The following is a 20,825-nucleotide window of genomic DNA, read 5'->3' on the forward strand; positions in this document are numbered from 1 at the left end:
TCGATTCGTAAGAATCCAGTTTCTGTTTAATAATATTCGAATCCTCGTAGTCTGTGTAACAGAAGAAAGAAAAATTTTCCATCTGGGTAAAATGTACTATGTACATCGTCTCGATACACGAAATATTCCGAATATTTTACCTTTCATTTTCTTCTCTATTTCAATCTTTGCTGTCATTTCTGGAAGAACGATATTTAGTATGCAAATCGGCTGTTGAGGCGGTTCTCCTTTAGCGACTTTCGGTTCTCGCATGAACAGCATTCTAGCGACCGGATCTAACAACGGATCTTTCACTTTAACGTGAAACGATAAACGATTTTGACGAAAAGCTTTGAAGGTGAACTTCAATTGTACACCCGATTTCGTTACAGGTACTAAATTTCCACTGAACTCTATATAAAGATCTTTCCCATCGAGCGCCTGTAAAAATACAACGATTAAAATGACATTGCTATTATCTCTGAACAATTTTGTTTAAATTAAAAGAGTCTTATTTTTTCAGTCAAGTTTATTTCAATGTTTATAATAATAATTGTGTATTTGTACGCTGTGTCGGTAAATTATCAGCATAAATTGTTGTTTTTTTTTTAAATATATTTCTAATACTTTTGGTGTATAATTCTCTTTGTTTTCTTTAAGGTATTTTGTATTACATCTTACGTTTCGTTTATTTCTCTATCTAAATAATGTTGCAGATTTAAAAAGAAATGGAAATTTCGTGAGAAGAATGTTTTTTAAATAAACAGTACATAATCCATGATATTTTTGCGAGTTACGGTGCTTTTTGTTATTTCAATAAAACAGAACGCATCGCTTTATTCTAAAGTTATTTCGATGACTTAAATAATTTAATTAATTCAAATTATGTATTGTTTAATATAACATTTTTGTCGTTATGAGTAATAGACACAAAATATTCAATTCAGTTTCATATAATATAGTATCTATTTGACTTTCGATGTTCATATAATATCGAAGAATAATTTTTCTTTCATTATTTCGATATTAAACATCTAAACGTGCTTCAGGTTTTAACAATATATTAATATTATTAAGTCAATTTCGTTCTTTACTTCCCTTTTTTTATTTTTTAATATTTAGCAAAAATGCGAGGGAATTATCATTAATTGCTACGTAACATTACGTAGAAGATTCGTGTTTCTTTTAAAATGGAGATCCTCTTAAAAGATTTAAATGACGTTACTGAAGCTTAATATATGTAAAAATAAAATGACATACTAAAACAGGCTGTACAGAAATAATTAACAGCGAAATCGTTGAAAGGAACCATGATTTATCGATGAACTTTGTTCAAAATGAAATAAAATGAGATGGAATGATTAAACAAAAGAGAAAAGTATTGCACAGTATTATAAAAAAATATATTTAGATATTCGTTAGGATATTTTTGATAATGAAATAAAATTATATAATGAACAATATTTACTTCAACATCTCGGCTTTTTACAATTTCGACAAATTCCTCTTGCTTCTCCAAGGTATGCATTCCCTCCTTTCCGTCGGTCATACACAATATCCTTAATGTTGCTTCAAGCATATCCATTCGTTTGGAATATATTACAAAACTGTGTATGAAAAAATTACTTCTTTATCTACTGAAAAATAATTAATTTAACGAAATCATTTAACAACGTTGATACGTACTTCGTAATATATGGCACAAATAAGGATTCTTCGTACAATTCAGTAGCCATTTTTGGTACTGCGCCTATATTACGGCAATCCATTAGCCAAAATCGGGCAGAAACGGTTGTAGTAAAGGACACTGTGTCGTTCATAAAAGTTAATGGTGTCGAGCCGGTAACATCTTCCCATTGCGATTCACTAGTACCTCCTGAATTTAACATGAAAAACAAGAACGTAAAAAACAATAAATGTTAACATTACACCATTAGCTGGTAGTTGTAGACATAATACTAATTATCGACGGGATCACTTATCCTTCCAAAGTCCAAAATCTATGTTTAAAACACTTTTTCTGTCACTACAGTATTTACAACGAACATAAAGAGTAAAATATTTCCATAAGATATCTTCTCTTTTAACTGCGCCTATATTATGGCAACCCAAACACAGTGGAATATCTCAGACGGAACTGAAGCTATCGAAAAAAGGTTCTTACAAAAATTGTTTGCTATCATGTGGTGTAAAGTTTCTTCGCGGGTAAAATAGTGAAGAAGATTTCAGGGTCAAGATTATTTTTTTAACCCGTTGCCGTATAATAACGAGTCAGACTCGTGCCACAGATTTTGGTCAAGATCTGATAGAAACAGTTACCTCAGTAACAAAAATTAATTTTAATTCTAATTTTCGATTTAATTTGTAAAACTGAAGATTACCAAATTTAATTAATCTATAATAAATCGGATTTTCTTACTTAATGTAGTACTAAAACAGTAAATAGCCGACGCTTAGATGCATAGTCAGGAAAAGAAATCATACGTCAAGGGGTTAAACGGAACGTTATATTTTTCTATTCTTAATTCTTCATAACAAACGCTGTTATATTATAAAAAATATACATAGCGTTTCGTTAGAAGAAATTAACTTCATCTTGAAACCTTCCCCACTACATCAATCGCGGAGAAGCTATTTATATTAAATTATGTCATACCAAATAACTTTTCTAAGAATATTGTTTCGATAGCTGCAGTTCCTTCTCACATATTCCGCATCGTGTCCAGTTAAAAAAAGACACCCTGTATATGTATTTTTTACATTTGCAAAGCCAAAAATGTGGAGCATTTAAAATAACGTATTATACTGTAAATCCTAGTTGTATAAAAGTTTATGATTATTCTTATACAGGTTATGATTATAAATTCACAATCATCTAGAAATAACAACGTGCAAATGAATACGAATGAAAATAAAATACTTGGGAGATTCGAATTATTACACCACTTTACCTGCAATACTACATAAAAGGCGTAACGTTGGCGTTTCGCCCCCATATTGATTGATCATTCCTTTATTCGCAGCTTGTGGCACAGGTATTGTAAGAGTAATCGGCTTATGAAACTTTCGTCTTCTTGGTTCGATTGTTATTACAGGAGAAACGGCAACACAATTGCCTAGCAATTTTGCTGTAAGTTCTGCCGGAATTACGTGAGCCTGTAGAAAAATATGTTTACGTTTCATTAATTATCTTCGTATAAAAAAAAAGCACATCACACAGGGACGTTGCAGCGAAACTTATGTCAAGTTCACTTGCCTGCAATCCAACTTTAATCTTCTTCGTTAACGCTCCTGGCGGGAAAACTGCTTGAACGTCGTTAGCTACGCTTGATGTTAAAATTCCACCCTCAGCACCGATCACATGAACCTCCTGTTTAATCCTCGTGATAATTGCAAAGTATTGTGGAAAATCTGTTGTTATTATACGAGTGATTCTGCCAGAATGAGCAGCGCTCATTAGAGGATCTGCAAAACGGAAGCCACATTATATCCTTCGCATTTCATTACTTCCGACGATAAAGAAATACGCGAGCAACGCTTCGTATTACGAAAGTACCGAGTGGAGTATTTAATAAAGTGGTATCGTTATCGGCAGAATTATCGTGCTCTTTCCAAGTTTCTCCATTTTCACTCCTGAGAATAATGATTTCCCTCTCCTTGCCTCGGATAGATGCGAAATGTGGTATATCGATTAAAACAGGCCTAAAGTGATACGAAATCTTCTTTCTTTATAGTGAAACAAATGGATTATTATGTGGAACACGTTAAGTAGAATAATGTTTACCCCAAAAACGTTGCACCAACTGGTCCCATTTCTATAATACGCGTCGCTAAAGCCTCTCCCTCCATTAGTGGAGGAGGATTCGCCACTTTGTTAGGTTTTATCAATCTGCACGTGACACGAATTGGCATTGTCGCTCTTCGTGGCGGTACAATAATACGTACACCGCTATGCCTACATCCTTTCATAGCACCTCCACGTGCATCCACCAAGAAACTCACTAAAAATCTAAAAATTAAAGTGTCTTCTTTTAGCGAATCTTTCAATACACCTTTGCTATAATTAAATTATGATAAATGGTAATTAAATAAAAATGCGCACATTTCTCAATTATTTTCAAATAATTGCAGTCTGCAATCAGATAGCTACAAAGAAAATTGAAATTGAAAATATAAGCAAGATTAATATGATCTGTGTTTTTTCTTTCTTTTGCTTTATGAAACTCATGTAACACCTGTTCGAATAAATTTTTATAGATTACGAGAAACATTTTGTTCCAATCTCGCAAAGGAGACAAAGATTTGAAAAGAGAAATAATAATTCTTTGGGAAGCTTTGTGCTTCAGTTTCGTGTTAAAAAATATGCATCAGATTCGTAATTTTGTAAAGAAAAATCACAGCAGTGGAACTGGGATTGCAATTCACATTTTCTTGATAATTCTAAACACGTCACATCATCCAATGCATGTATCACTCTCATTAATATTGTATGATTAATTATAATTTCTAAATTTAGGTGAAGTATTGATATTATTTCAAGTGTATTTTAAAAATTAGCAATATAATGTTTAAAAGTTAATTTGAAAGTTAGTAATCGTAATGTGTAATTTATAATTATAAGTTTAATTAACTAATTACACAGGCAAACAGAAAGAACATCTAAGTTAGCAAAATATACCTGTGAGTTTTCTTGGTTAATTATTTATATATTTAAAAATTAGATTTAGTACGACATAAGTTATACAGCATTATTCAGATTTATTTGTTATAGCGATAAAAATTACTTACGATCTGAAATGAAGTCGGCTAAAAGAGAAAATAGTTTGTTTAAATCATTAGTAATTCTCGTATAAAATTTCACATTGCTAATACTATGTGCTCTATTTTATAATACTAGTTTGAACCAATTTATCTTAGCTCTTATTATAAGTAGATAATGTTTACATACCCCAAATTGAATCCGTCGGTATCAAAGTTTTCTGCTAAACAATAATTATTGCTTTGTGTGAACTCTTGTTTCTCTTCTTTTGTGACTAATCAAAAAGTAATTTGAGAATTTACGTGGAGCAATTGCACGTTTGAAAATAAACAATAAATCAATTTTACCTTGTCTATGTATTGGATCATCCCGTGTAACGTCAATAGGTAGAGAATCATCTCTTAAACTTTTCATCAAGTCTGCCGTAAGATATCGATACGGTTGTTCACTGATCATTGCATCTGAACCTATAAACAGATTTAAAATTTTCTTGAATTTCGTTTCGTGGAAATATTTCATTTTTCAAGTTACATTATCTATTGACAGTACCATGTATACATGGCGAGGCACGTAAAGCGTGAGAGTTGGATATTATCGAAAATATGGCTGATACAAACAAATGTTTCTAAGAAAACCTAAAGTATTCTAGGTACAATTTTTCGCGTAATTGAATTTTTTGTACATGAAGGAGTCAAGGACATTTCAAGGTCATCACCATTTTTTCTTTTTGTTAAATGGAATCATATATTTTTTAATACACGCAAGTATAGTTCACATCAAGATGAATTCAACGATTATAGCCACTTAAGGTCAATCAAGGTTACAGGTAAAAAAAAGTTGTATCTTTTCACCTGCATCTCCGCTTGAGCGAACTTACGACCTCGCTACATTTATTTCAACGACTATACATATGTACGTGCCTTAAAGTGCTCTATTACAAGGTGCAATAGAGTTATAAAAAAAATATGACATTTCATTTAATAAAATAGAGTTGACCTTCATATCTCCTCTACGCCTCCACCTACAAAGAAACTATTGGTATCAAATAATGTCTCACTTAAACATTTGCTTGAATATCTTTTTTCTATCACTTTATTCAGGTAGCCTGTTTTAGGTGTCTCGTCTAGTATAGTATTAACCATTTCACTGCTATTGGCGCTTTGAAAATTTGTTCGTATTATGCTATTGGAGTCTCTCGACGCACTTAATTTTATCCTCTGCACTTTTCCACGTTAATTCAATAATACAAATTTTAAAATGATACGGCCAAAAAAAAAAAAAATTTGCAGCCGTTGTGGAACATCTAAATCTGCCACGCGCATTATGTACTAATATTTGCCACAGCGAAAGGGTTAAAAACTGCTACAACAGAACAGTAGTTATATAAATATTGATATAACTGATAGTAGTAACACGAAAATGTCATACCTCCTTCATCATCGGAGTCAGACATAAAGTTAGTTTCTTGTAAACTTTCAGGTGCTATGACTTTGTACTTTTCATCCCAATTTTTATTATCAGGTGCCAACGTATCGTAAGATAGCCCTTTCAGTACTTCCATAACAGATATGTATCCCAATTTTTGAGCTATGTTTAACGCAGTCAAGCCGTCCTGAAAGAATTTTCCTGCGTATATATCCCTTGTGATGTTAATATTGAAGTTTTACAGCTTTGTTACAAACGAACGGATACTAAAATCGTTAAAAACAAAGCAGTAAAATTTTATAAATAATAATATTCATAATGCTTTATAGCAGTGGTGGCTCGTAAGAATTTGTAACGGTGAGGTTGTAGCAATAAAAGTAAAAAAGACCAATGTGGATTGAAAAAATTATAAAGTAATTATTTAGGAAGTAGACTGTCAAGACAGTAGAAAGTCAACATTTTGAAGAACTTTTTCGAAAACAAGAACTTTAATTTTATTACTGGAGGGGCGCAGTCCTTATGAACGAGCCGCCACTGATTTACAGTCGATAAAGTAACAAACTGTAACAGATAAGATATTGTAAAATATATTGAAAAGTTAAAGAGAGTGTAATAATGTTACTCACAGCGGTTCGTGCCTTGTGAGAGGCATTTCCTTCTAACAAAGCAGTAACAATATTGGCATGGCCTTGTTGTGCAGCCTGATGAAGTGGTGTATAATTTTGATTAGTTTTTACATCGATGCTTGCGCTATGTTTTAAAAGAAACCGAATCATCGAGAGATTTCCAAAATGTGCGGCAACGTGTATCGGTCGATAACCAGTTTCAGTATGACTTTCTACGTTCGCGCCATTTTTAACAAGAATATAAGCCACTTTGGTGAAATCTTCTTGAGCACATAGGTGCAACGCGGTGAGACCATTCTGTACGGAAAATAAATGCCATTAAATGTCAATTATGTAGAAGATGTAACTGGAAAATAGAACGTATCTTCTTACGAATGTAATTTTAATCTTCGGCAATTAATTTTGAAAATAACATGATCTTTTTGTAGATACGATGCAAAATAGTTAGAAACTACATAAAATGTGTGAGATATTATAAACTTCTGTATGCTATTATGTTGAAGAAATTCGAATAGTAATTTTGTTAACAAGATCTTAGAAAAGGAATCCGTAACAGAAATTTCATTCGTTTGATTTAACTGCAACGTATCATTTTACCTTTGACTTGTGATTCGGATCAGCTCCGTGTTCGATTAACAAATTCGTCATATCGTAGTGTCCTTTCTGTGCACTCAAATGCAGAGGTGTAAATCCTGCTTTAGATTCGGCATTTGCGTTTGCTCCATTCTCCAAGAGAGTCGAAGCAATATCCATCTAAAAAATTTTCATATTAATCTATTAGCAACGATTTGAAACCATTACGTTTATTGCTATCGTTAAAATACAGTTTCTAAACAGATTGAAAGTATTAAATTTCGCTCAAATTGCAAACAACGTTGTACAGAATAAATCAAAAAATTAATGATCATGGTTTTAAAGGGTGAATCTACATCCCTGGATATTTGTGAAAATCCTTGCCGAAAAATTGTTTAGAACAGTGAAAATTAATGTTAAAAAATTAGATAAATAAAAAAGAAATTTAACATTAATTTTCAATGTCAATGTTTGCGACAAGTTCTTTTTTTCAAATGTCCATCTATCCAGGGGTATAGATTCACCCTCCACGACAGTTGATATTTTTACGTCCTGTATACAGGGTGATAAAAAGAAAGGGTTCGTATTGAATGTCAATCGCTTTAACCGAAGCAAAAAATTGCTTATAAATTTTAGAACATTAATTTCTCAACCTATGTTTATCAGGACTTTTCTTCATCATTCAGCGAGTACCATCTACCTTAGAAGTTATGAACCCTTTTTTTACCACCCTGTATACTTCTCTCTGAAGCATGAATGGTCTTAAAAAAAAATCGACTGCAGGAAGTAAATTCTTTTTGTTACTTTAAATGTCTTATTTAAGAATCATTCGTTTGTAATAACTTTTTACGAAAAAATTGTTACTTATTATAGGTCAATAATTATTTCAGGAGAAATTATCGTAAACCAAGAGAAATAGATTCTTAAAAATTCTAAATTTGACCTTTTTTGTCTGAAATGTTTGTCAGCAATTACTACAGTATTCTTAAATTAATTTCCTATACAACACTCGAAATGTCGTCTATTATATTCTGTACAATCACGTAATAGCTTAATAAATGAGAAAGAAGCCTATTGAATTATTTCTGCAATTATAAAAGTGCATACTATAATGACACGTTCTCATATACATTTGACAGACACTATTCAGTAACGTACGACGAATACTACATTCTTTTAAAAGAAAAATAATGCAATCTAAGTAGTATTAAATTCGGGCAATGGACGGGCCATGAAATTTGTCCGCCATATTTAGTTCACCGATTAGAGATAAACGGTGAAGATTAGGAGTACTACTTGTTAAAAATTATAGAAGATATCAGCGTCACTTTTCTGATTATACATAGAACGGTGACACTTTTTCTACTAACACAAAATGATGACTAAATAAACAACTTATATTTTTGTATTTCTAAATTATGCAAAAAATGTAATTTCTTTTCATCAGTTCTTTAAACTAAGTTAAAGGATAAATAAAATAATAATTAATTTTCAAAGATGAGATAAAATAAGAAATTCTAATATACAGGGTGTTCGCCCTAACGGTTCGATAATATGATAGAAAAATTATTAAGTAAAAATTGCCTCTTCTTATGTAGTTTTGAGAGGCGCAGGACGAAGGATGCAAAAGAGACAGTGATGATCGACAGAGACACAAACCAGGCCTTTTGCGAATTCATGGCGATGTATTGACCATTTTTAATGGGAAAACACCAGAAATATTATGCATATATGGTGGGAGAGAAAGAAAGCGAAGGAAGAGTTTTTCCTTGTGGGTAATGTCAGTGTTAGATAGAGTCGTCAGTGTTGCAGACAGAGAGTGACAGATGGAGTTGCAGTGTTGTAAGAAACGTCAGACTGTTGAAGATTCATGAAGTTTCATTTAAAACAACGTATTTCGTAAGAGAAAATCTCGAGGTGTAACAAGCTTTTAATAGCCTGAAATACAATGGCAGACGTTGAAATAATGAAGTTGCTAATATACAATTTTTAACGTAGGTGGTTAATAATTGACGAGATATTTAATACGCAAGTTATCTCCAATAATTGAAAAGCTCATGCCAAAGAAATACGTAACGCAACTGATAATATACTTGGTTGCGAGTAGTTCAAACAAAGATATTAACCCAGGATAGTTTCGTGCAATATATTTAAGTTTACTTTTGACTTATAATATAAATACATTACCTGATTTTTGCGAGCAGCAATGTGTAGAGGAGTATGTCCATTTTGCGAAGCTAAATGGGGAGATGCTCCTTTTTCTAACAAAAGATTCGCAACATTTGGATGATCATAGTGGCAAGCCAAATGCAAAGAAGAAATATCATTCTGAAATATTTTATACTTTACTGTATTAATAAACATTATATATAATTAGTATAATAGTACAAATTGATCATAGGATGATGTAGGTGTATTAAGTTGCGGTAAAGCAAAAATCAAGCATAAATTATTAACTAAACTTTTATTAATCAAAATAATAAACAATTACAATATGCGTGTAGAATCAAATCAATTGAAACATAATAAACATGTAATGAGAAACATAAAATAAAATACGTATTTAAAAAGGTGTAACAATTCGTACGAACCTTTCCTTGAGCATCCAGCTTGCTATACCTTTGCAAAAGTATCTTCGCAACGCTCATATTACCATATTTAGCAGCGATATGTAACGGAGTAAAACCGTTCTTAGTTGTAGCTTTAAGAGAAGCATTGTTTTCCACAAGAATAGTTGCCACCTGTATGTAAAAATATTTCACTCAAATGATGGTATTTTCAATTTCTTAAAATTAAATTTTCTCCGTTCGTTAGGAAATTTTTCTCTCTTTGGCCAAAATATTGGAACATACTGCACCAACGAAAGATAATATAGGACACTATTTACCTCGTTAAATAGTGTAACTAATTTTACTGTTATCACGTACGTGGAATCGTATTTATCAGTATTCAAATATAAATAATACTTAACCTGCTACGAAAACATTACGCGACAAAAATATTTGTTTCGTAAATTCAAATTATTAAGAATTCTCAATGTCACTGTTCCTTTTTATTTTCTTTGGTCTCCGCTTTTAAGACGATGTCAACAATTTAATCACTAAAATTCCTTAATATCACAATTGTGTAATAAATTCATCTTGTAAGTATACGTATAAAATATCCTATATTGTCATTTTATATTCGAGATTAAACGACGTAATATAAAAAAAAAATACTTGACGCTCGACTAATAAAGAACGCATTTTTACATAAAACACGGAGCATAAGTTATAAAAATGATGGTATAAGATGTAATTTTAACATCACTTTGTTCTCGTGTATTTTCAGATTTTGTGGTGCATATTGTTCAGTTTGTATTTACAGTTAACATCCTATGCATTAAACAATGTGACATTTGCTTACAAAAAAAGAGCAAACTTGATCTTAAAATGTGCTTAACACTTTTATACGAACATCGAAAAAATTATCTTCCTTCAAATTGGATATATTTAGCACTTAAGTCTCGAAACAATTATTGCACATCTGATATCTTCTTAACAATCATCGTGTCAACTCATTTAAATATTTAAAAAATGTTGTAGAGTTATATTAATCACTCAATTAACATTATATTTTTCTTTCATAGTAATTCCACGAGACTAAAAACATTGTTGACAAAATTCAATTATTCACAAATAATATGTTGTTTATCACAAGTTATCCGCAAATGTATAGCTTACCTTCGAGATAATTAGAAACAATAACATTTACAGAAACTCTGATTCTGCAACATTGCAGCAATATTTCGATAACTTCTCCGAATAATTCGACGAGAACTTGTCAAAGCATCTACAGAATCGTCGACGAAAGTAACAGAGAATTAAAGTGAGTCATTTATTTACATTGTACGAAAAATGAAGTGTTTATAATTGTTATTGAATTTCACTGAAAACACTTTAACAGATCTTTCTGATAGAAATGAGTCCAAACTATTTGAAGTCAGTCGTACATTTTACCCCTGCAATATTTTCGTATGACATTTGTAAATTAGTGAAGTATTTACATTACTATATAACTGAAAATAGTCATATGTGGACTCGTTTCCAATATCTTGCCAACCGCTTAAAAACGTTTTAAGTAAAATTCAATAACAACTGTGAACGTTTAATTTTTCACACATTAGCTACTTACTGGATGCATCTTTGCGAGAAATTATCGAAGCATTCTTGTACACAATACAAAAGCGATATAATAAACATGCTACGACTACTATAGTGAAGATGGAATTACTTTCTTCTCGTGCAAAATTACATTTGGGCAGTGAAATGTACAAAACGTAATGAAGTAAGCGGAAAAGTACAGAATAAATCTCTCTACTGTTACCCTCAGTAATTACAAATCTACACTGAGAAAGAGATATTTGTTATCTTACAATACCCCCGGTTCCTTACCTTGTAAAAATCAATTTACACATGTATGTCTAAATGTTAACGTAAATCTAAATACGGGATGACAATAATGATACGAGGTAAATTGATCAGTGCTGTTTCAATGAAAATATATATGTAACGTAACGTAGAAAGAAGGCAACATAAAAAATAATCAATGCGATGAAAAATTTTATTAAAATTCAATACAGATAAACAACTTAACATAAAATATAATGAGTATAAAGAAAACCTTATTAACAAGATGCGAAATGAAATGTAAATGATAAAGAGGAAGGTTCGTAATAACAGAAAATAATAAACTTTTCAATTGCAATTTCTATATAAGGTATTCACGATATCTCGTCCAAAATAAGTATAATCTACTTTGGGTGCTGATGTAATCCGCTATCTTTGAAATTTCTTTATACATTACCTCCTCTTGCCCTTCCTTTGCTGCAATATGCAATGCTGTGTACATATCTTTCGTAGTGGTATCAACAGCAGCACCATGTTGCAGAAGTAACATAACAATGTCAATATTTCCTAATCGTGATGCAATATGAAGCGGTGTTTGCTGTTCCTAAAATGAATCAAGATTATTGTTCCTAAAATTCGTTAAAATTAGCCTGTGATGTAAATTTCTATTAGTAATTATACGCTATACGTAGGTGGTACTAACAACTATTACTATAAACCAGAAACATAATATATACAAATCGATGACAATAATAATAATAATAACAATATATAAAAAAAACAGAGTTAGACTGGTTAATGGAGTGAAGAAAACATTTAATAGTAACAAATACATGAGTGATCATTTATATGTATCGTTTTGTCACAAGGTGCGATTTTTGGAAAATTATTAAAGAAACCTGATGATGTCAGGAAACATTGAATCGTTTTCAAACAAAATACGTTATTTACTTACCCTTGCACGAGCATCAACTTTGGCTCCGTTTCGTAATAAAATTCGAATAATGTCTGTCTGATTAGCTCTAGCTGCCAAATGCAGAGGTGTTTCACCCCTAACAGTTGGCACATCAGGATTGGCTTCGTGTTGCAGTAGAAATATCACGATATTCATACATCCCATAAAACTGGCCACATGTAAGGGAGTTAGTCCAGACTGTAAAATATATGTATTTTCCATTAACATTTTGATACTATAACTCCACGGTTTTCGAACAAATACTTTCTTCTTCAAATTATTTTCTAACATACAATACATAGAAATGATCGTCTGTATTGATCATCAGGAGAGTATTTTTACCCGTTAACCAGTCTTTCGATTACCAAGGAATTAATTGTTCCCTATGATTTTTATGCTGTAAAATCCTCTAAATCTGCTCGTAGTGGTTTCAATTACGTACACACTGAATCTGCGTAATTGTTGTATAAATTATAACTCCTTTCTTTGTTTCATTATTTCAGTTCTAAGTAGGTATATATTCATTTTAAGGAATATTTTTACTTAAATTTACATTTTCATTTCTTGCGAGATAGTTTGGTCTGATTTAAATAAATTATACTTTCAGTGCAATTTTAGCACATACGTGACGTAGTTACTATTTCACGCATCCTTATAGTCAGAAATCAAAATACACGAGTAATCTTTGATTCGTTGAAACGACGAAAAGAACTAGTTTCGTACCTTTGAGCACAATAATTCAGAAAAGCGAAATAATCCTGTGAAAATTAATTTTACCTATTGCCCTTTATTTTCGAAACATGAGTACAAATGTTAATTTCGACTGTTTCAACCAACTTATGCAACTATGCTCAAAATTGTTATTTGTTCAAACGAATGTTTCCGGTGAAAATTAACGATAACCGTATGAACGATACAAAACAAAATTAGAAATAAAAATTTGAAAAAGCTATCCGCATTTTGCAAGTAAACAAAGTATAAATACAGGGACTAATTAACGTAGATAAAAAATCGTTGCTTCTAATTACCTCGGTGGTGGATTCGATAGATGCTCCGTGTTTTAACAAGAGCTCAACGACTTTTATTCGATTCTTCTTGCAAGCGATATGCAACGGTGTGAAGCCATTTAAAGCGCGTGCATTTGGGTCAGCTTTTCGGTCGAGAAGCAGTTTGGCAACTCTAACATGACCGCAGTGTGCGGCAACATGAAGAGATGTTAAATAATCGATCGTGACTTCGTCTACTGGCGCTCGATGATACAACAATACTCTCGCTGCATCCACATGATCTCCTTGCGACGCCATATGCAGCGGGGCAAGTCCATTCTAGAAAAAAAACCATAATTGACGCGCTTGTGTAGAATAAATATATCGATATATTCCACTTTGCGTACTTTCGTTCGTGCACTAATAGGTGCAGACTGTTCGAGAAGTGTGGTAATCACTTGTTCATGACCAGATCTTGCTGCACAGTGGAGCGGCGTTAAACCATCCCTAGTTTTAGCATCGATTTGCGCAGAATTTTCTAATAATACTTTAACCATGTTGTTTTTACCCCATTTCGCCGCTACGTGTAAAGGGCTTATATTATGCTGATAAAGGAAATTACAGGTATCAATAAACGTTTATTACACCCTTTATCGATACGAAATCCTTCGTACCTTCGCTAAGTAATTCACATCAGCTCCGCGTTTTATTAACAAACGAGCTATCTCCTCGTTTCCATAATGGGCGGCAATATGTAAAGGTGTGAAACCACTTTTCGACGTGACATCGGGTTTGTGATCGTTCTGAAGAAAGAAGCGAGTATTCTTTGACGCATAATTAAGAAGAAAACTGTATAAATATTAAATATCACTAACTGTACAAGTTATACAACTACAAAAGAAGTTAATTACTTTTATTACTATTTACCTGTAACAATAGATCTGCAGCTTTACAGTCATCTTTCTTCGCCGCGATATGAAGTGCTGGTAGTCGAACTTTTCCTTTAGAATCGTTTTCTAAAAGAACGCTGACAACTTTGTCATGTCCTTGTTGCATTGCCACAGCGAGAGGTGTAAATCCGTCCTGAAAAATCATTTTCTCAATTTACCATAACGTATGTAGATTACGCAAAACACGAAACGCTTAATGAAATAGCATTAATCGATACGCGTGTCAGTTATACAAGTTAATCAATTGCAAACATTCACCTCCGTAGCGAGACTTTGATTAGCTCCATTACTGAGCAGCAACTTAACGACTTGATCGTGATTTTCTTGGGCAGCCATGTACAAAGGTGTAAAACCATTTTGAGATTGGATATTAACCGCCGCACCATATTGAATAAGGATATTTGCTATTTCTGACTGACCAGCTGAAAAATTTTGATAAAAATCTCACTCGACAATATATATTTACAATAAACTGATAAGTAAAAAAATATTGGTTTACCGAGCGAAGCTATGTGCAACGCAGTGTTCCCTTTCTTTGTGGCTGCGTCGACTTTAGCACCCCTTTTTAACAATTCTGTTACTATTTCAACACGTCCATCTTTCGATGCTAAATGTAAAGCATTTAAACCATTCTGAAATAAGAAACGTAACATTTTAAGTACTTGGATTTGGAATAGAATAAATACTATTCAATAGACTTATAAATAATGCGTAATATTTGTAAAAAAAATTCTGTAAATTGTGTCGATATTTACCGAATTAGCTGTATTAATATCTAAATCGGTATCGAGGAATTCGATCACTTTTTCAAGGTTCCCAGACCGAGCAGCGCGAAGAAATGCTGTCGTGTCGTCTGCCTAAGTATAAAAAAATACATCGATGTTAAATATAATATTCATACTCGCATTATTAATTGATGACGAATCGTTGAAAATAGCCCTAGAAATTTGTTATTCAAATATTCTTATATTGAGAAAACACAAATCCAATTGAACATTAAAAATTAGAAACTTTCGTCTACTATTTTTCCATCATTCTTCACTGTTTATTGTACAATTCTGTAATACTCGTGTATGTATAAAACAGAAATTGCGTAAAATGATCCTGCAGCTGAATTTTCCTTGTACTTACACACCTGTCGTTATTAATCATTTTAAATGTACCAAGATCCTGGCCAAAAGCTCAGAGAATGACATCATTCTGACTAGGAAATTGAATATAAAATTTAAACCATCCGGCAGAGTAATACAATTATTGTACAAATAATGTAAATATAGTTATCTGATCAAATTGAAAATTTCAGTAGTATATGAAAATAATAATTGTTAATTTAAACAGTTTTAAACTGTTTTTTTAGTGCGAAACACAGTTCCTTAAAAATGTAATTTTTTTTTAACATGAGCGTCGAATATTATTGTTTCGTAGTAGAACAGGAACGTTCGTTTAAGTAGGTTTGATATTTATAACTCAGGTATGGAACTAAAGGTGCGTTTTTATTGCACTCGTTATCTGCATAAAATTTCAATAACATTGACTTTTCCTGTAACTGAAATAAATGATTTCTATTGAAGTGAGAAGCTCGAAGAAAAAGTGAACGAAGTGTAACTTAAAATCGTCAAATATCGGATTACATAAATTTCGAGAAATTTTATTTGCAATACGTAAACAAGTGTAAGATAAATAATATTCTTGTATCGTTAAAATATATCAGTAATAATTATGTGTATTAAAACACACACACACGCACACACATTTTGTAGCAAATGGAGTAAAATCTAACTTTTAATTAAATATCTCTTTTTTCTTAGTTCCTAGTTTTATAATGAAAAAACGCGACATGAATGCAATTCGATAAATGCGCATGCACATACACATGTATATTTTGCTAAGGTTAAAGTAAAATATTATACGGAGGCATAAGTTAAAATTATTATATTGCTGAACGTCAAAAATAATTACGAAAACTGATCGTAAAAAGTGTAAAAAGTATACAAGGTTAGGTAACATTAAAGAAACGTGTGAAACACATTTACGTAGATATACAACGCCCAATTTTTTGCTTTTTAAATTCATCTTAATGACGTAAACTTAAGTCTTCAAAATTCAAATTCAAACGATAGTGGAAACAGCCGATAGAAAGTTAGTACAAATGTTAGTAATAAGCGCAGCAAAATTAATGCTTGTAATAGAATCGTCACTTGCAAAGTGACTTTTCTTTTTAATCAGGATATCTTTCCATTAATTACATATACGATTGATAACATCGTTTAAAAAAGAAGAACGCGATAATTAAATTGAAAATATTAACGTGTATACACATAAACGAACAGATTTTTGTAATATATAGTATATTTGTATTCAATGCGGTATAAAGAAGTGTGGTACTGACCACAAAAGCGCTACTGTGTCATTTTGCAGAAGAGATGTAATTTTTGTACAATAAGGTTAGAATATTTCGAATGTATTTAATATACGTATATCATAAGGTGCAATAATTCTATTCATATGATAAATCACTTCGAAAGATGACATTTACATAGAATATAGAGTAACTAGTATTCTAATAAAACTTTCATTTCTTCGTTTATTTCGAAACTTAGGAATAACATTATTTTTCAACGATATATCTCACGGTAATTATTTTTAATATCATGCAAAAAGCATATGTAGTACAATTTGTTCCTTCAAATGTCATCGTTTCTGGTGACCTTCGCCCTATTAATATCTTTAATATATTCTGCTCGTTAGTATTTGATTTATCATAAACGTATAGAGCTAGTTGCGTTGCTTTAATTATTCTCGAATTGATATCCGCATCTAGACGGCAACAACTGGCTTATGAAACGTCTACCCTTCCTACATGTATGTCTCTTGCTTACAATCATCCCCTCCCACGACTTCTTTTTACTTCAGCAATGATTATCAAACGAAAATGTAGTTTCTTCTGTTTTTGTGCATTTACCGGCAAGCAAAGGAAATTCATATTGATAACGAAGTGTTACTTGAAAATTTCATTCGAGGCGAATTTTATCAATGATAGAAACGAAACTATTTTGACGTATCGTTCGAAGTTCACACCCTTCGATCAGTTGAAAGAGGAAAAAAATACCGGCAACTTTCCGGTACCTCGTTCCACGCAAAAATTATGTAGAATCATACCTGGCTGGTATTATCCGTAACCATTGTGCTTTTATAAGAGACTAGGCACTATTCTCCTAATTCTTTCACTTGTCCAGCTATTGCCGGACACGAAGGTTCTTTTTCTCAGCACGCGTTAAATCACCATTCATGCACTCCTGTGGTAACGCTAAACGCGAATAGGAATATAGGAGCCGCCCCGTATACCAAACTAAGGCGCAGAATCGAGCGGCAACGATTACGGGAAAAACAGGGGTTGCATCGTTGCCTTTCGTACCCCTTGCTATACCTGTCCTTGTTTTTCTCCTACCAATTCATGCGGTGTATCGGTCCTCATCATCGCTATGCGCACGCGCCTATCAAACTTGATCAGACGTACACCCGCACACGCACGCGTACACTTGCTCCATCTCTCTCCCATTCGCAACATTAGAGCCCCAGGAAAATTAGCCGGGTTTTACAGCGTGCGAATTATCCATACCACGAATATGTGTGGTATTTGATCAACGAAATATACAAATAGCTCTAATGGGTAACTTTATATAGTTCTCGTGTTGATATGTGTATGTATATATAATTACACCTGGTCTAATTATTTTGTATAATATAGAATTAGGAATTAATAATTCTTAATCGTTCGTTTAATTCACATTCTGAGAGTATAGCAGAAGACAAAAGAAATACAATACAAAGCTTCTTTTATACAATGTAATATTCATATAGTATGCAATAAAATATCACGTTAATAGAAACGCGTTGAAATATTCACCAATTCTACGCATGTGCAAAATTCGAAAGAAAAAGAAATACGAAAGCAATTACCAAGTATTTATCATTTAAATAATTTTCCACATTATAGGTTATATAAGCTTGATTTTTATAATTAATATAACCGTAAAATTTATAAATGCAGTATTTTTGGTAAAACTCGAAATTCTATTGAAACATTTATTTAAATATTGATTAATTAAACATTAAATTATTGATACATCAAACAAATTTTATTCGATAATATTTTCCGATTCATTTTCTACTGATGACAAGTGACAAAAGGATATAACGTTTCACATGGTTGTATCCGCACATACTGTAAACAATAATACTGCGATATTTTGAATTTACTAATACCATGTAATTCGAAGCTGCTGTTTTATTAATTTAAATATGTATATATATTTGTTGACTGATATATGTATTTAAATTATTTTTTCCAAGTTCATTAAAGATATATCCTATACAACTAACTGTTTAATTTGTATACTATGTGCGTAATTTTGAAATGTAACATAGCTTTCCATTGCCTGTATAAAATAATAAGTAAAATCTATCATATTATCGCGTATATTTTAAATTGCAGAAAGAGACATAAAAATATTATTAAAAATTTAAACAAAACTTGGATAGTGATAAGGTTAAAGAGAATTATAAAATGCAGTGAATAAGTGACCATTTATTAGTATTATTACATTTCATAAAATAGTATTATGTCTTAGAAAAAAGCGTTGAAAACATCAATGCAATGGCTGTTAGAAAGTAAAAAATTATCTTTTAATTCATAAACCTACATATTTCAATAAACTGAACGATTAATAAAACATTCTTTAAAGTCATATGTTTACAGATTTCAAGATCATCCCAGTGTTTTTAAATAAAACCGTTTATTTTCGTAACAAGATTGTAGAAATCTAATGCTGTTTTGCTATTAACGTTTCTTATTCAAAAGTGATTTAAAAATTTGTATTTTTGCGCTATGCAAAATCAATGCGCGTACTTTCACTTTTTAATTCGTTAAAATATATATGTTTTACTTAATGAACTAACAATACGATAATTATATGAATTTTCTAAAAATAGTTGTCAACTTCTTAAACACTGGAATACCGCCAATATTACAATATAAATATTGGTATTATACAGATATAGGTATTGTAACAAAAATTTTGTTAAGAAATAATCTTGTAATTATTACTTATTCAATGTTATCATTGTAATATTTGTTTAAAAAATCGGGAATATTTAGTTCGATGTGCACTGAAAAGTGGAAAGAAATTTTTAAAATGCTTTATATATTATGGTATATGTATAAGCTTTAACTCAAATATGTAACACATTCTCTGACAAATGTTATTCGCACACATTTTTACCTGGAACTTAATAATCGGTGGGAATGCCTCCTCTGTCGTCATTACCAAATAATAAACTGTGTATTTCGTTTGACAGACCTTACGTATACGTATATTTTCTACGCTCTATACTGAAAACGTAGGTCAGAGGATATTTTTAGCATTCTGTTTTATTCTCATGAACGCCTTTGTGGTGCATTTGCTTCAATGATTTGCATATACATATTTTATTTAAATCAATGAGACACATAAATTTTGTATTGTAAAATGTCGATTGAAAGTGCCTCTTCTGTAAAAATTTCAAACAATTATATTTAATATAAAAAATCTCTAATTTAAAAATTTTATTTCCAACTCTTTTTTTAAATAAACATTATAAACGAAACATGTATATTATACATATGAACATTTTCAAAGAATTAACATATATGGCAATATGTTTTTACTTTATCTTTATCATTGCACTTCAAGACGAAGATCGCAGGATAACGAAAAATCCTAGATGCAACTTATTACGATTACAAACAGATTTATAAGAAAAACATAAAATATTAACATAAAGTAATAAAATAATTAACAAATAAATTATACTGTCGTTACATTGTATTTCGCGAATATTTATGTAATATGCATGCAAATGAAAAAATATTTGTGATTTAACGATCTGTGAAGTTTTAGAATTATTAACATATAGCAATATAACAAGACTGCAAATAAAAGTCATTAACTCATTATGGGCATTAAAAGCATGGACATTATACTTGAAAAGTCATAAAAACTTTCCTTTTCACTACTTCATTGTAGTGTTATATTTCATTATATATCAGTAATTTCTAATATTCATATGAGTTGTTGACAATTTTCTTCTTGTTTTCACTCTGTTCTCTGTTTTTCTTTAGTTATTTTATTTATTTTTTCATTTT

The 20,825-nt window shown here is 31.4% G+C and overlaps 1 protein-coding gene across 1 annotated transcript in view; it reads right to left on the reverse strand.

Moving 5' to 3' along the window:
- LOC108578128 (ankyrin-2-like) overlaps positions 1–20,014 on the reverse strand; it is a 37,755-nt gene extending 17,741 nt beyond the window's left edge. Inside the window, exons 1-26 of the mRNA XM_017941393.1 lie at positions 19,924–20,014; positions 15,397–15,498; positions 15,141–15,273; positions 14,900–15,063; positions 14,619–14,774; positions 14,366–14,494; positions 14,099–14,296; positions 13,734–14,030; positions 12,706–12,903; positions 12,208–12,354; positions 9,954–10,103; positions 9,550–9,690; positions 7,387–7,542; positions 6,790–7,086; positions 6,167–6,350; positions 5,086–5,205; positions 4,928–5,012; positions 4,768–4,785; positions 3,764–3,988; positions 3,536–3,681; positions 3,236–3,444; positions 2,931–3,135; positions 1,666–1,855; positions 1,448–1,586; positions 141–420; positions 8–51 (exon numbers count right to left, since the gene is read on the reverse strand). Coding sequence (XP_017796882.1) covers positions 8–51; positions 141–420; positions 1,448–1,586; positions 1,666–1,855; positions 2,931–3,135; positions 3,236–3,444; positions 3,536–3,681; positions 3,764–3,988; positions 4,768–4,785; positions 4,928–5,012; positions 5,086–5,205; positions 6,167–6,350; positions 6,790–7,086; positions 7,387–7,542; positions 9,550–9,690; positions 9,954–10,103; positions 12,208–12,354; positions 12,706–12,903; positions 13,734–14,030; positions 14,099–14,296; positions 14,366–14,494; positions 14,619–14,774; positions 14,900–15,063; positions 15,141–15,273; positions 15,397–15,498; positions 19,924–19,965 — 4,155 coding nt within the window. The 5' untranslated portion in view covers positions 19,966–20,014. The remainder of the gene's footprint in view (positions 1–7; positions 52–140; positions 421–1,447; positions 1,587–1,665; positions 1,856–2,930; positions 3,136–3,235; positions 3,445–3,535; positions 3,682–3,763; positions 3,989–4,767; positions 4,786–4,927; positions 5,013–5,085; positions 5,206–6,166; positions 6,351–6,789; positions 7,087–7,386; positions 7,543–9,549; positions 9,691–9,953; positions 10,104–12,207; positions 12,355–12,705; positions 12,904–13,733; positions 14,031–14,098; positions 14,297–14,365; positions 14,495–14,618; positions 14,775–14,899; positions 15,064–15,140; positions 15,274–15,396; positions 15,499–19,923) is intronic.
- Between the last annotated feature and the right edge of the window lie 811 nt (positions 20,015–20,825).

This window comes from Habropoda laboriosa, unplaced genomic scaffold (genome assembly GCF_001263275.1).
Source record: "Habropoda laboriosa isolate 0110345459 unplaced genomic scaffold, ASM126327v1 scaffold1329, whole genome shotgun sequence".
NCBI classification, from domain to species: domain Eukaryota; kingdom Metazoa; phylum Arthropoda; class Insecta; order Hymenoptera; family Apidae; genus Habropoda; species Habropoda laboriosa.